This window comes from Puma concolor, unplaced genomic scaffold (genome assembly GCF_028749965.1).
Source record: "Puma concolor isolate L17-30 unplaced genomic scaffold, mPumCon1.1.hap2 unalloc_scaffold_38, whole genome shotgun sequence".
NCBI classification, from domain to species: domain Eukaryota; kingdom Metazoa; phylum Chordata; class Mammalia; order Carnivora; family Felidae; genus Puma; species Puma concolor.
The window spans coordinates 44,140-56,846 of NW_028240245.1; the positions used below are offsets into that span (position 1 = coordinate 44,140).

General features: G+C 46.9%; 2 protein-coding genes across 9 annotated transcripts in view; both read left to right on the forward strand.

Moving 5' to 3' along the window:
• Positions 1-180: 180 nt before the first annotated feature.
• Positions 181-10,255, forward strand: LOC147571236 (uncharacterized). 7 transcript variants are annotated; one of them, XM_086696497.1, is made up of 6 exons: positions 181-654; positions 4,195-6,239; positions 6,803-8,143; positions 8,513-8,996; positions 9,520-9,884; positions 10,112-10,255. In XM_086696497.1, exons 1-5 carry the CDS (start codon positions 524-526, stop codon positions 9,530-9,532), a joined length of 4,014 nt encoding a protein of 1,337 aa, XP_086552623.1. In that variant the 5' UTR covers positions 181-523; the 3' UTR covers positions 9,533-9,884; positions 10,112-10,255. The 7 variants fall into 7 exon arrangements, with proteins under 7 accessions (XP_086552623.1, XP_086552625.1, XP_086552619.1 ...); XM_086696499.1 differs by having other exon boundaries at positions 6,803-7,263; positions 7,921-8,996; XM_086696494.1 differs by adding an exon at positions 2,762-2,847 and having other exon boundaries at positions 547-654; positions 6,803-8,996.
• A 1,246-nt stretch (positions 10,256-11,501) lies between these two features.
• The window catches only part of LOC147571237 (leucine-rich repeat-containing protein 37A2-like), a 35,191-nt gene continuing 33,985 nt past the window's right edge, over positions 11,502-12,707 (forward strand). For both annotated transcript variants that reach the window (XM_086696504.1, XM_086696505.1), the window contains exon 1: positions 11,502-11,548. The gene's annotated coding sequence lies outside the window, so the exon portion shown is untranslated. The remainder of the gene's footprint in view (positions 11,549-12,707) is intronic.

Here is a 12,707-nt window from a genome sequence, read left to right on the forward strand (position 1 = left end):
GGAGTGTAAAGAGTCAAATACAGATGCCTAGAAAAGGTATTCCCATTGGTACTGTGTTTTCTCCCAGTGCCTACAGCACTTAGGCTTAGGGTTTTCCGGGAGGGGCAGGGCTGTTAGCAAGGCTAAGGGAGTAAGGCTCCCTTGGGTGATGCCCAGGAAGAGACCAGGCGGTCATGTGCACTACCACCGAACCTTTCTCCCCATGTGACTCCAGCCCTTGATGCACAGGAGAGTAGGGTCTGCAGTAGGGTCTGAAACTAGAGTTTCCGCCTGTCCATTTGAAATCTACGAGCGATGTGAGATCTGTGCCACTTTCTTGGCTTGAGTCTCCCTTTTGGTACTTCCAAAACTTCTGGAGTAGATCAGGGCAGTCAAAATGTGCCCTGCCAGGATATACCTACAGCAGAGTCATTCAGCCTTGTGTTGTGCCTGCCCTTACTTGCTAAGATAATGAACGACGAATCATGGATGTATTTTCACCTTTACACATATAACCCCCAAATCAGTTATCATTCAGATAGGCATGTTAAATCCATTTGTTTTGGTTGGATGCAGGGCCATTATCATTTCTTATGAAAAGGCGGACAGTCCAGAAGCTTGCTATTCAGAAGGCTGTGTCAGATGCATTCCAGAAACTGTTGATTGTGATTTTAGGTAAGACTTACTTGATTGTCCTTGCAGTATATCAGTTTCAACGAGCAAATAAACTCATTTTGAAAAGTTAATTGGATGAAAACACTTCATATTCTTTTATTCACCAAATGCTTTCAAAGCAGTAGTCTCAAACTTGTTCTTTGTGGCATTTGTGAGAAAAATGACCACAAATATTTTTGTCCCCAGTATATAGATATACAGTGATTTACCTCTGTCCACACAGAAAGTGTTTGACCCAGTCTTCTTTCTTGATTGTTTGCTCATAACACAGAATGCTATTGTGAGTATAAGCTTTGGGGGCACGTGTGTGGCTCAATCAGTTAAGCGTCCAATTGTTGATTTCAGCTCAGGTCGTGATCTCACGATTTGTGAGATTGAGCCCCATGTTGGGCTCTGTGCTGACAGCGTGGAGCTTGCTTGGGATTCTTTCCCTACCTCTCTCTCTGCCTCTCCCTGACTCTCACATGCCATGTGCTCTCTCTCTCAAAACAAAAAAAAACAAAAAAAACAAAACAAAAAAAAAAACTTTGAAGCTATGGACGTCTGGTGTTGAATCTTAGCTCTGTCTCCTAGATTTCTTATGCAATTTTAGGTTTTATAGTCAGATTTGAAGTATTTAATCTCTCTACGCTGCAATTTCTCTATCTGCCAAGTAAAGGTAGTAATTCAACTTACCTCATGGGGGATGAATTGTAAGAGCAAATGAGATGATGGAAAAGTTTAAAACTATCCCTGAAACATGGTAAGCAGAGAAAATATGTTAACTTGTTATCATCGTCTTCCTGTTGGAGAATTTATTAGATTATGTTTTTGGAATCCATTCAGCTTCAGTTTTTGTTTTTGGCACTGACCTATTGGGTGAATATGATTCTTATATTAGGGTCAGCTATATTTTTGTGAACCTTGAAAGTGGTCAGGCTATTGAATAGCATCGATTGTGTTCTCTATTGCGTTCTACAATGGTGTGAATGTTACAGGCTGTGCTCCAAGGGAACTTTATAATTAGTAATGAGTCCCCAGACAATCGCCCCCCCCCCCCCACCCCGCCCTCGCCGCTTCACAGTCTTGCAGGCTTAGAGACTAAGAAAGCCTAGCTAAGTTTCAGAGGCCTTATTTGCCCATAAGAGTTGACCCTGGATTGGTCTCAGGCTTCCAGCCTGGACAGCTCTTGCAGTGAAAGTTGACTTCCCTGGTCATCAGGTAGAATCTCCATTAGCTGTCAATTCTGAGTAACAACCTTTAAGAACCAAACTAAACCTTTGGGTTGCTGACCTCTCCCTAACATGCTCTGGTATCCCTTGTACACGATCAAAATGTTGTAGCTGTACTTTGCCTTAAGGGGAATTGTATTGTCTATAAGGGACATGGGCCAGTTTCTGCCAATAAACTGTCCAAGCGCATTCTCTCCCTCCCCCTCCCCCTCCCCCTCTCCCTCTCTCCAAAGCATTGTTCATTGTATCTGGTGGGATTTTGTTTCCGGGGAGTAGACACTGGCCTTGTTTCTAATATGAAGTATCAGCTATAGTCCATGGTCTCTATTCCAGAACTCACACTGACCTCTACCTAATGCCTTACTGTCTAGTCATCTGATTTTGAACATTGTTGTTTCCATAGTTTTAACTTCCTGTGTCATTATTCCTTAGTTCCTATCTCTTAAGATGATAGCGTTTTTGAACCACACAGTCGTTAACTTCATATGTATTTTTTCACACATAGGTATGATTAAAAACTGAAGTGTGAGATGAGAAAACTTCTAGGAAAATGCTTTTATTTTCTGCTTTTATAAATAAAAAGAATGTCTAGTTATTGGGTGCTATCATTGGATACAGCTAGTTTTAGAACAAGGAAAATTCTGAATTGATCTTGTTAACTTTATTGATTTTTTAAATGTTTATTTTTGAGAGAGTAAGCAGGGGAGAGGCAGAGAGAGGGGGACAGAGGATCTGAAGTGTGCTCTGGTGCTTACAGCAGAGACCCCGGTATGGGGCTTGAACTCATGAAGCATGGGATCATGACCTAAGCTGAAGTCAGACGCTTAACTGACTGAGCCATCCAGGCGCCCTCTTTTTTTTTTTTTTTTTTCCAATCCTTATTCACTTTATTTCAGAAAGTGGTAAAATAGCTGTGGAATACAGACCCTGTGAAGAGATCACAGATGCCAGTACTGAAGACGAGCTACAGGATTTAATTCAAGTATGTGGAGATTAAAGTTCAGGGGTGACATAGCCACTGTAGCCATAATGTAAAGCAACCAGCAGAATTTGGAAGACTTTGGCATTAGCTCTATCATCCTTTGGGAAATGTGAAACTCAGAAACTGCTTTTGACTGCAGGGGATTTCTGGGGCTTTTCCTCAAGTCCTGACCCTTGGCTCTGACCCCTTATTTGAAGTTTGGAGAGCAAATTTCATCAGAGCACTCCCACAGTTGTGGACATAGGAGAGGACACAAGCCTTTTAGAGCTCCCCTCAAACAGAATCTCAAGGATTTGGGAACAGAGTAACTATGGCCTTAAATGTGATTATACTACAGCGTTTGAAACCATTATGCCATTCAAATAGGATGTGTCACCCAGATGTAGGCATCTCATATATATCTTGCATGAATATCTTGCTGAAGAACTTTTCTGTAAATCACTCACATGGATGCCCTGAATTAGGGATTAAGTTGCCAAAATAATTTCTAAAAGAAAATACTAATGTGCCACATACAGAATGTTAAAAAAAAAAAAAAAAAAAAAAAAAGCAAAAATGTGTTTCATGTCATTGAGAGCTTAATTTGGGGCTAGATTTGTGAATTTTTTTTTTTTTTTAGATTTTTTTTTTAATGTTTATTTATTTTTGAGAGTGAGAAAGAGCGTGAGCTGGGGAGGGGCAGAGAGAGAGGGAGACGCAGAATCTGAAGCAGGCTCCAGGCTCGGAGCTGTCAGCACAGAGCCCGATGCGGGGCTCCAACCCATGAACCACGAGATTATGACCCTCTCTGCCACTCCTCCACTCGCACTCTATGTCTCTGTCTCTTGCTCTCTCCAAAATAAACATTTAAAAAAAATTTTTTAAAACAACAATAAGCATTTATTCCTCAAAAAACATCTTTTTTAATGTTTATTTTGAAGAGAGAACAAGAGAGAGAGAGTACAAGCAGGGGAGGGGCAGAGAGGGAGACATAGGATCTGAAGCAGGCTCCAGGCTCTGAGCTGTCAGCACAGAGCCCAATGCGGGGCCGAAGCCATGAATGGTGAGACCATGACCTGAGCCAAAGTCAGACGCTCAACCAACTGAGCCACCCAGGCGCCCCATTCCTCCAAAGGGACGGGGGGAGTGGTGGCCTTTGCAGGGTGGAGGGAGGCCTGGGCCCCAAGTGATTCTGGGAAAAGGGCCCGCTCTGGTGGTGCAGAGCCCATCTCCAGGGAGCTAATAAAGGTGGCGTAAATAAAGATATCAATAAATAAAGGGTGGGACGTAGGCGGGGGAGGGGCGCGCACTTGCTAACAGTGCACGCGCGCATCAGGGGGCTGCCATAATGGTTTGGCTCCCGCTCAGTTCCCAGCGCCAGTACCCCACTCGCCTGGGTCGCTGCGCCCCGGAGCCTCCGCAAGTCATGTCCCGGCTGCGCCTGTTGGCCCCACTGCTTGTCCTTATGTGGCAACCGTTGTGGCTGCTGGTCCAGGCAGCTCAGCCTCCAGAGTGGGCCCTGGACCCTGCCCAGCTGACCTCCGACCCCCTGGAGGCGGCTGAGCCCTGGTCGTCGCGCTCCTCTGATCCCCCACCCGAATCGCCCCAGGCGCTTACACCCCCAGCTGGGCTGGGGGGCTTTAATTACCTGGGGTCCTCTGCTCCAGCCCAGATGTTGGCCCCGCCTAAGGAGTTGACGGAGACTTTGGTTCCATTCCTGGACACGGATTCCGTTGGAGAACTACCCCCAGGGCCAGATGAGGATCTGAATGACCAGCTAACCCAGCATCAAAGGCTCCCAGAGGTGGTTCCAATGCCAGGTTGGGATTATTTAATGTTTCCCAGGGTTACAGGTAAGCCTTTAGATGTGGAACTTACCACAACTCCAGGGCCTGAGAAAGGTGTTGCACCTTCTATAGCCCAGCAAGAGGCCCCACCTCAGCCTCTTGAACATACTGAGGAAGCAGAACTTTCTCTAACCCAGCAAGAGACCTCGGGTAAGCCTCCAGAGGAGGTTGAGCCTTCAAGTGAGCGGGAGACCCCAGGTCAGCATTCCGAGCCTCCTGGGGTGATTGATCCTTCTCTAAGGCAGCAGGAGACCCCAGCTCAGCCTTCAGTGCCTCGTGAGGAAGCTAAGCCTTCTCTAAGCAAACAGGAACCCCCAGCTCAGCTTCCAGACCCTTTTGGAGAAGCTGAACTTTCTCCAACCCAGGAGGAGGTCTCAGCTCAGCTTGCAGAGCTCCTTAATGAGGCAGAATCTTCAACCCAGCAGGAGACTCCAGCTCAGTCTCCAGGGGAGATAGAATCTTCTGCAACCCTGCAAGAGCAACCAGCTCAGCCTCCAGAGCGGCCTTCCAGGGAGGTGGAACCTTCTCCAACCCAGCAGGAGCACCCAGCTCAACCTCTATGGCATCATAAGATGACAGTTTCACCTCCAGGTCACTACCGTGATCAACATTTAAACCTGCCCAATGTCAGTTTGAAACCTCCAGATGTGCAGCTTACCATGACTGCAGAACCCACTACAGAGGTGGGACCTTCTCCAGTTCAGCACGAGACTAGAGCTCAGCCCTCAGTGCCTCTTAATGTGGAACCTTTTGAAACCCAGCATGAAGCCCCAACTCTGCCTCCACAGTCCCCTGAGGTTGAATCTTTGCCAGTTCAACAGGAGACTCCAACGCAATCTCCAGAATCTACCACACAGGAGAAACTTCCAACACAGCAGGAGACCCCAGTTCAGTATCCAGAATATCCTGGCGAAGTTGAACCTTCTCCAACCCAGCAGGAGGTCCCACATCAGCATCCAGCGCCCCCTGAAAATGTTGAATCTTCTCCAGTCCAGCACGAAGTCTCAACTCCACCCGAAGATTTTCCTGAGGAAATTGAACTTTCTCCAAGCCAGCAGGAGAGCTCAGCTCTGCCTCAAGTGCCTGTTGCAAGTAGAGAACCTTCTCCAATCCAGCAAGAGGTCCCAGCTCAGCAACCAAAGCCCAATGAGGGGGTCGAGTCTTTTCCAGTTCAGTATGAGCATCCAGCTCAGCCTCCAGGGTCCTCTACAGATGTTGTAGCTCAGTCTCCAGTACAGCATGAGGTGACATTCTCACCTCCAGGTCCAGGTGAAGCTCAGCATCCAGTGTTGCCTAATATCACAGTTAAACCTGTGGATCTGAGGATTTTCATAAGTCCCCAGGCAACTAAGGAGGTTGAACATCTTCCAGTGCAGCAGGATGTCCCTGCTCAATCTCCTATTCCCCCTGAGCAAGTTGAATTTTCTCCAGCTCAGTCCAAGCGTCTTTCCCAGTCTCCAGAGTCCCCTGAAGATGAGTCTTCTCCAGGCCAACAAGAGGTCCTAGCTCAGACTCCAGACCCCCGTAAGGCTGTGGAACCTGCTTCAGGCCAACAGGAGGCCCCAGCTCAGTCTGTAGTCCCCCAGCTGGCCCCAGCTGTATCTCCTGAGCCCCCTAAGGAGGTAGAACCTTCTCCCACACCACAGGAGGCCCCAGCTCAGCTTTCAGAGCCTCCTGATAGGTAGAACCATCTCCAGTTCAGCAGGAAGTCCCAGCTCAGCCTTCAGAGCCCCCTAATGAGGCAGAATCTTCTCCAACCCCGCAGGAGGCCCTGGTTCAGTCTCCTGTCCCCCAGCAGGCCCCAGCTGTATCTCCTGAGCCCCCTAAGGAGGTAGAACCTTCTCCCACACTGCAGGAGGCCCCAGCTCAGCCTTCAGAGCCCCCTAATGAGGCAGAGTCTCCAACCCAGCAGGTGGCCCCAGCTCAGTTTCCAGTCCTCCAGGAGTCCCCAGCTATATCCCCTGAGCCCCCTAAGGAGGTGGAACCTTCTCCCACACCTCAGGAGGCCCCAGTTCAGCCTTCAGAGCCCGGTAATGAGGCAGAAACTTTTCCAACTCAGCAGGAAGCCCCAGTTGTATCCCCTGAGCCCCCTAAGGAGGTAGAACCTTCCACACAGCAGGAGGCCCCACCTCAGCCTTCAGAGCCTCCTGAGAAGGTGGAACCATCTCCAGTCCAGCAGGAAACCCTATCTCTACCTCTCGAGCCACTTAAGGAGATAGAACCTTCTCTAACACAACAGGAGGTACAAGCTCAGCCTTCAGAGGCCCCTGAGAAGGTAGAACCATCTCCAATTCTTCAGCAGTCTCCAACTCAACCTCCGGAGCCCTCTAAGGAGGCAGAAACTCCTCCAGCCCAGCAGGAGGCCCCCGTTCAGCCTCCAGAGCCACCCGAGGAGGTTGTAGCACAACCTCCAGTCCGTAATGAGGTGACAGTTCCACCTCTAGGACAAGAGCAAGCTCAGCATCCAAACTTGCCCAATGTTACTATTCAGCCTGCTGACCTGGAGCTTACTGCAACTCCAGAACCTACTGTGGAGGCTGAGCATTCTACAATCATGCAGCAGACTATAGCTCCTCCAGAGGACACTGCGGTGACACCTCCACATCCAGAGCAGGTCCAGGCTCAGCATCCAAATTTGACTGAAGCCAGAGTTCAGCCTTTAGACCCAGAACTGACCATAACTCCAGAACCCACTACAGAGGTTGAAACTTCAACCACGCAAGAGATCCCAGGTCACCCTTCAGGGCCACCTAAGGAGGTTGTGGTTCAGCCTCCACTGTTTCGGGAGGTGACAGTTCCAACTCCAGGTCTGCAAGCTCGTCATCCATTGTCACCTAATGTAACAGTTCAGCCTTTGGACCTAGAGCTTACCATAACTCCAGAACCCACTATGGAGGTTAAAGCTTCTACAGCCCTGAAGAAAACTACAGCTCCTCCAAAGGACCTTGAGGTAACATTTGCACATCTAGAGCAGGTTCAGGTTCAGCCTTCAACCTTGAATAAGGCCAAAACTCAACAGACCCCAGACCAGCCTCCAGAGCCGCCTAAGGAACTTGTAGCTCAACCTCCAGTATATCAAGAGGCAGCAGTTCCAACACCAGATCAGGATCAAGCTCAGCGTCTGTGGTTGCCGAATGTAACAGTTCAGCCTTTGGACTTGGTGCTTACCGTAACTACAGAACCCACTACGGATGTTAAACATCCCTCAGCCCTGCAGCAGACTACCGCTCCTCCAGAGGACCTTGAGGTGACATTTCCACATTCAGAGCACATTCAGCATCCAACCTTAACTAAAGTCACAGTTAAACCTTTGGACCCAGGGCTTCCCATAACTCCAGAATCCACTACGGAGACTGAACCTTCTCTAACCATGCAAGAGACCCCAACCCAGCCTCCAGAGCCACCTAAGGAGGTTGTTCCGTATCCATCCCAACAGGAAGTGACAGTTCCTACTCCAAGTAAGGATCAAGGTCAGCAACCAACATTGCCCAGTGTCACAGCTCATCATGTGGACTTGGGGCTTACCATAACTCCAGAACCTACTACAGAGGCTGAACATTCTACACCCATGAAGGAGACTACAGCTCCTCCTCCAAAGGACCGTGAGGTGACACTAGCACATCCAGAGCAGGTTCAGAGTCAGCATCCAAACCTGACTGAAGTCACAGTTCCACCTATGGACCTGGAACTTACTGTAACTGCAGGATCCAGTGTGGAGACTGAACCTTCTCCAACCATGCGAGACACCCCAACTCAGCCTCCAGAGCCACCTAAGGAGGTTGTAGTTCAATATCCATTCGAGCAGGAAGTGACAGTTCCAACTCCAAGTAAGGATCAAGGTCAGCATCCAGCATCACCCATCATCCCATTTCGTCATGTGGAGCTTACTATAACTCCAGAACCTATTACAGAGGCTGAACATTTGACAACCCTGAAGAAGACTACAGCTCCTCCCCCAAAGGACCTTGAGGTGACACTTGCACATCCAGAACAGGTTCAGAGTCAACATCGAAACCTGACTGAAGTCACGGTTCCACCTATGGACCTAGAAATTCCTGTAAGTCAGCAACCAGAGTCATTTGAGACAGGTTTTCCTCCAACAACTCAACATTCTGTGGTGCATTTTGTAAACTATACCTCAGAAAAGGCATACACAACTTTAACTTGGCAACCAGAACAGAATGCCGCCACAGACCTCAAAATATGTGAGCGCTGTACCTGCAAAGATGAGACACTGTCGTGTGTTGGTCTCAGCCTACAGCAGAGGCTCCGCAGAGTGCCCGAGCCGGAGCCCGACACCTACAACGGCACCTTCACCATCTTGTAAGAATCGCCTTTACTTGTTCGTTCTCTGCCTCCTGCTTGACATGGCCGTCTCTTCCTCAATGTCGTCCTGGGCCTTCCTCATCTCCCCAACCACGTTGACTGACTTTCTGTTTTTACCTTTTCTTTGTCAACTATCCCTTATCTTCATTTTCCTTTTTACTACTGTTCGCCCTTCTCCAATCTTTTACTTGTAATTGTCCTTATTCTTTTTCCTTATCCAATTTTTAGCCCCATTATTTCATTCCTTAACCTCTACTCTCCCATTTTTGCTCCATCCTCTATAATAGGATACAACAGAGTAGTGAAGAGTAGAGATTCTGGAACTAGATTGCCTGCGTTTGGGCCGAGGTCTGTCATCTATTAGCTTTGTGACTCAGTTTCCTTTTCTGTGAAATGGAAATTATGATAGCTACCATCTCATGGGATTATTGTGAGATCTAGATGAGGTAATACATATGAAGCACTTGGATCAGTGCCTGGCAAAATATGAGTGTTAGCTGTTATTATTTTGATTCCCCAGACCTCATCTTTGACCCCCGGCCTTCCACATACAGTACTCGGTTTGGGCCCAACCCAAGAGTAAGTACGATGGGCGCCACACTAGGATGAAATCGTCTTCAGAACATGAAATGACAGGTGGGAAGAAAGGAAATGGTCATAAAAAGGGAGGTGGCATGTAATTAAGTACTAAAAGAGGTACCATGGGTGTTGGAATTCAGCAGACTCTGTACTCAGTGGAGTATGGAGGTCAGGGAGAGCTGCATGGATAAGCTAACACTTTAGCTGAGACTTAAAGAGTGGCTCTGATGTGTTAAATAGAGAAAAAAATGGGTATAAGTCTAGGCAAAGGCATGGCTGCAGGAATGATCAGGAATTAAGAATTAGGTTAGGGGTGCCTGGGTGGCTCAGTCGGTTGAGCGTCCGACTTCAGCCCAGGTCACGATCTCACAGTTCGTGAGTTCGAGCCCCACGTCAGGCTCTGGGCTGACGGCTCAGAGCCTGGAGCCTGCTTCCGATTCTGTGTCTCCCTCTCTCTCTGCCCCTCCCCCATTCATGCTCTGTCTCTCTCTGTCTCAAAAATAAATAAACATTAAAAAAAAAAAAAGAATTAGGTTAAGCAGTTAAAGATCCAATTACGAGAAACCTTGACTATCAGCTAGAGAGGTTTGAACGTTACATTCTGAGTTACAGAGGGCCATTGAAAGTTTTCAAGCATGAGATACAGACCATTGAAACGAGGATTATTTTCAGTTCCCCATATAGGGCGATCTGGAGAGGAGAGCTTGATCCAGCGAGACCAGATAGAATGTTCTAACAAAACCTAGGGGTAAAGTAACAAGGGGCCGAATCAGAGTTGCTGAAAAGAGTAGAAAGAAAAGCCTTGAGAGCACTGCAAAGGAGGAAGTGACAAGATAGACTAACTGATGACAGTCGCGGGTGGGGTGTGCACGGGAAAGAGAAAACTCAGATATTACTCTGAAACTTCTGTCCCAGAAAAGGAGAATGATGGAAGTTGAGGCATCTTTTACCAGGGAACATAGGAGCAACCAGAAGGCTTCAGGTTGACTGGAAATGTCCACCAGGCACAGGGGCAGATGGGTATCTGTTTTGAATTTATTCCTGACTCCCCTGAAAAAAATGTGTATATAAACTGACCAGGTAAGCTGTTGTTGAGGGAAGAGGACAAAACTACAGGTAAAGGTTCAAAGTCATACGCAGGGTTAGCGGTTGAAACTGAACCTCAGGCATTTAATAGCTTCTTTTAAACATGTGTAATTCATGGATACATGAGTTATCATGGATACTTTTTTTTGTTTTTAATGTCACAGGTATAGAGGATAAAACGTGAAAATCCCACCCCACCCTCCCTACCACTCATAAGATAACTCCTGTCACCTTTTTGATGTGTGTCCTTCCTTCCCATCTCTTTCCTTTGCATTTTTTCCTAATTTCCTAATGAGGGGATACTTTTTAATTCCTTGCCCAGTGATTTGTTGCTTTTCCCTATGCAATATGTCTAAGAAATCTTTCCATGTTAGTTATTCTAATTTCTAATTTCCCTTATCCTTCTAACACCTAGAGAGGTTTCAGTAGAGGGCTTCTTTACATTTGTTTGCTGATAATGGTAAATTTTTTACCATTTTTTTCGTTGGATTATTATTTTCTCATTGATTTGTGGAAGGAACCATTTTAGGCACATAAGTGATTTGGGGGAAAATAATACTTACCTCCAGAGTAATGAACAGGCGTTATCTACCCAAGGAATGGAACAAATAGGACGTTCAGGTTCTAAGGAGCTGCCTTGTTTGTGCCAGTGGCCCCACGCTAGCTCTTTATTAATTGCACCACCTGGGATGCTGATAGCTGTGGAAAGTAGAAAGTTGGCATTTACTGCATTTGAATATTCCCCACAAGGTTGCCAGTGATTCTCTTATTTATTCCGTTCATTCCTTTCCTACCTGTTCAAGGATCTGAACTGTGTTTCTTCACAGAAATTTCCAATACATTGATGAAAATGTATGGAAGGGATACCGTTGGGCTGAGAAACTGTGAGTATATTCTCTCCAAATATGAATACAAAAAAAAAAAAAAAAAAAAAAAACAAAAACTAACTGCATTCTAAGGTCCTTCTTGGTCCAGAACTTTGAAGTCAGTAGCTCTGAGGAAAGGTGTTTCCCCTTCCATATCCCAACTCAACCTCTACCGATTGCAATTCTGTGTTAATTTTTTTTTAACGTTTATTTATTTTTGAAACAGAGAGAGACAGAGCATGAACGGGGGAGGGTCAGAGAGAGGGAGACACAGAATCTGAAACAGGCTCCAGGCTCTGAGCTGTCGGCACAGAGCCCGACGCAGGGCTCGAACTCACGGACCGCGAGATCATGACCTGAGCTGAAGTCGGCCGCTTAACCGACTGAGCCACCCAGGCGCCCCTCAAGTTTTCTAATTTATTCAACGACCATTTCTGCTGCTCATAGACTGAGTTTTTTACTAATGATAATACTTTTCATTCATATAATCTTGAGTTGGTTCTTTTTATTAGATGTACTGTTTACCTCTATCTGAGGATATATTAATGATGCTATTCTAAATTTTTTATAGTGTTTATTTTTGAGAGAGAGAGAGAGAGAGAGTGAGAGACAGAGTGCAAGTTGGGGAGGGGCAGAGAGAGAGGGAGATACAGAATCTGAAGCAGGCTCCAGGCTCTGAGCTTCAGCACAGAGCCCAGTGCAGGGCTTGAACCCATGGACTGCAACCTGAGCCGAAGTCGGATGCTTAACCGACTGAGCCACGCAGGTGCCCCATTAATGTTGGTATTCTCAAATCCTTTTGTGTTTTCTCTGTTAACTGTGTCATTGACTATAAGCTGTTATATTTGTTTTTTATTTTCTGTCCTGAATGGAATTGGCTTTCTCACTCCACATGGTCATTCCTGAGTGCAATTTATCTTTGTAGTTGAGATTTGACTTGCTTCTGTTTTCTGGTCCTAAGGAAGAGGTGAAATGAACCACGGGGCTTGTTATTGGTGACAGGTCCCCCTGAGAGTTAAAGAAGAGGTGGGAGGTGACTTCTAATGGCTAGTCAGAGTGTAGACCCTTCCTCCAGGGTTCTGGGACCCTGCCCCCTTCTAACACCAATGGCTCCTGCCTGGAAGAAAACACCCTTTGCTGCCAGATCCCAGGAGGAAGGATGTGGGGTTGATGTGCT

Excerpts from the sequence above, each read along its gene's own strand:
- LOC147571236 (XM_086696493.1), top strand. The coding sequence starts at position 524 with ATGTTAAATCCATTTGTTTTGGTTGGATGCAGGGCCATTATCATTTCT. Across the intron at positions 655-4,194 it reads ACTGTTGATTGTGATTTTAG|TTCCCAGCGCCAGTACCCCA; the intron begins GTAAGACTTACT and ends GCTCCCGCTCAG. Across the intron at positions 6,240-6,802 it reads AGGCCAACAGGAGGCCCCAG|CTCAGCCTTCAGAGCCTCCT; the intron begins CTCAGTCTGTAG and ends AGGAGGCCCCAC.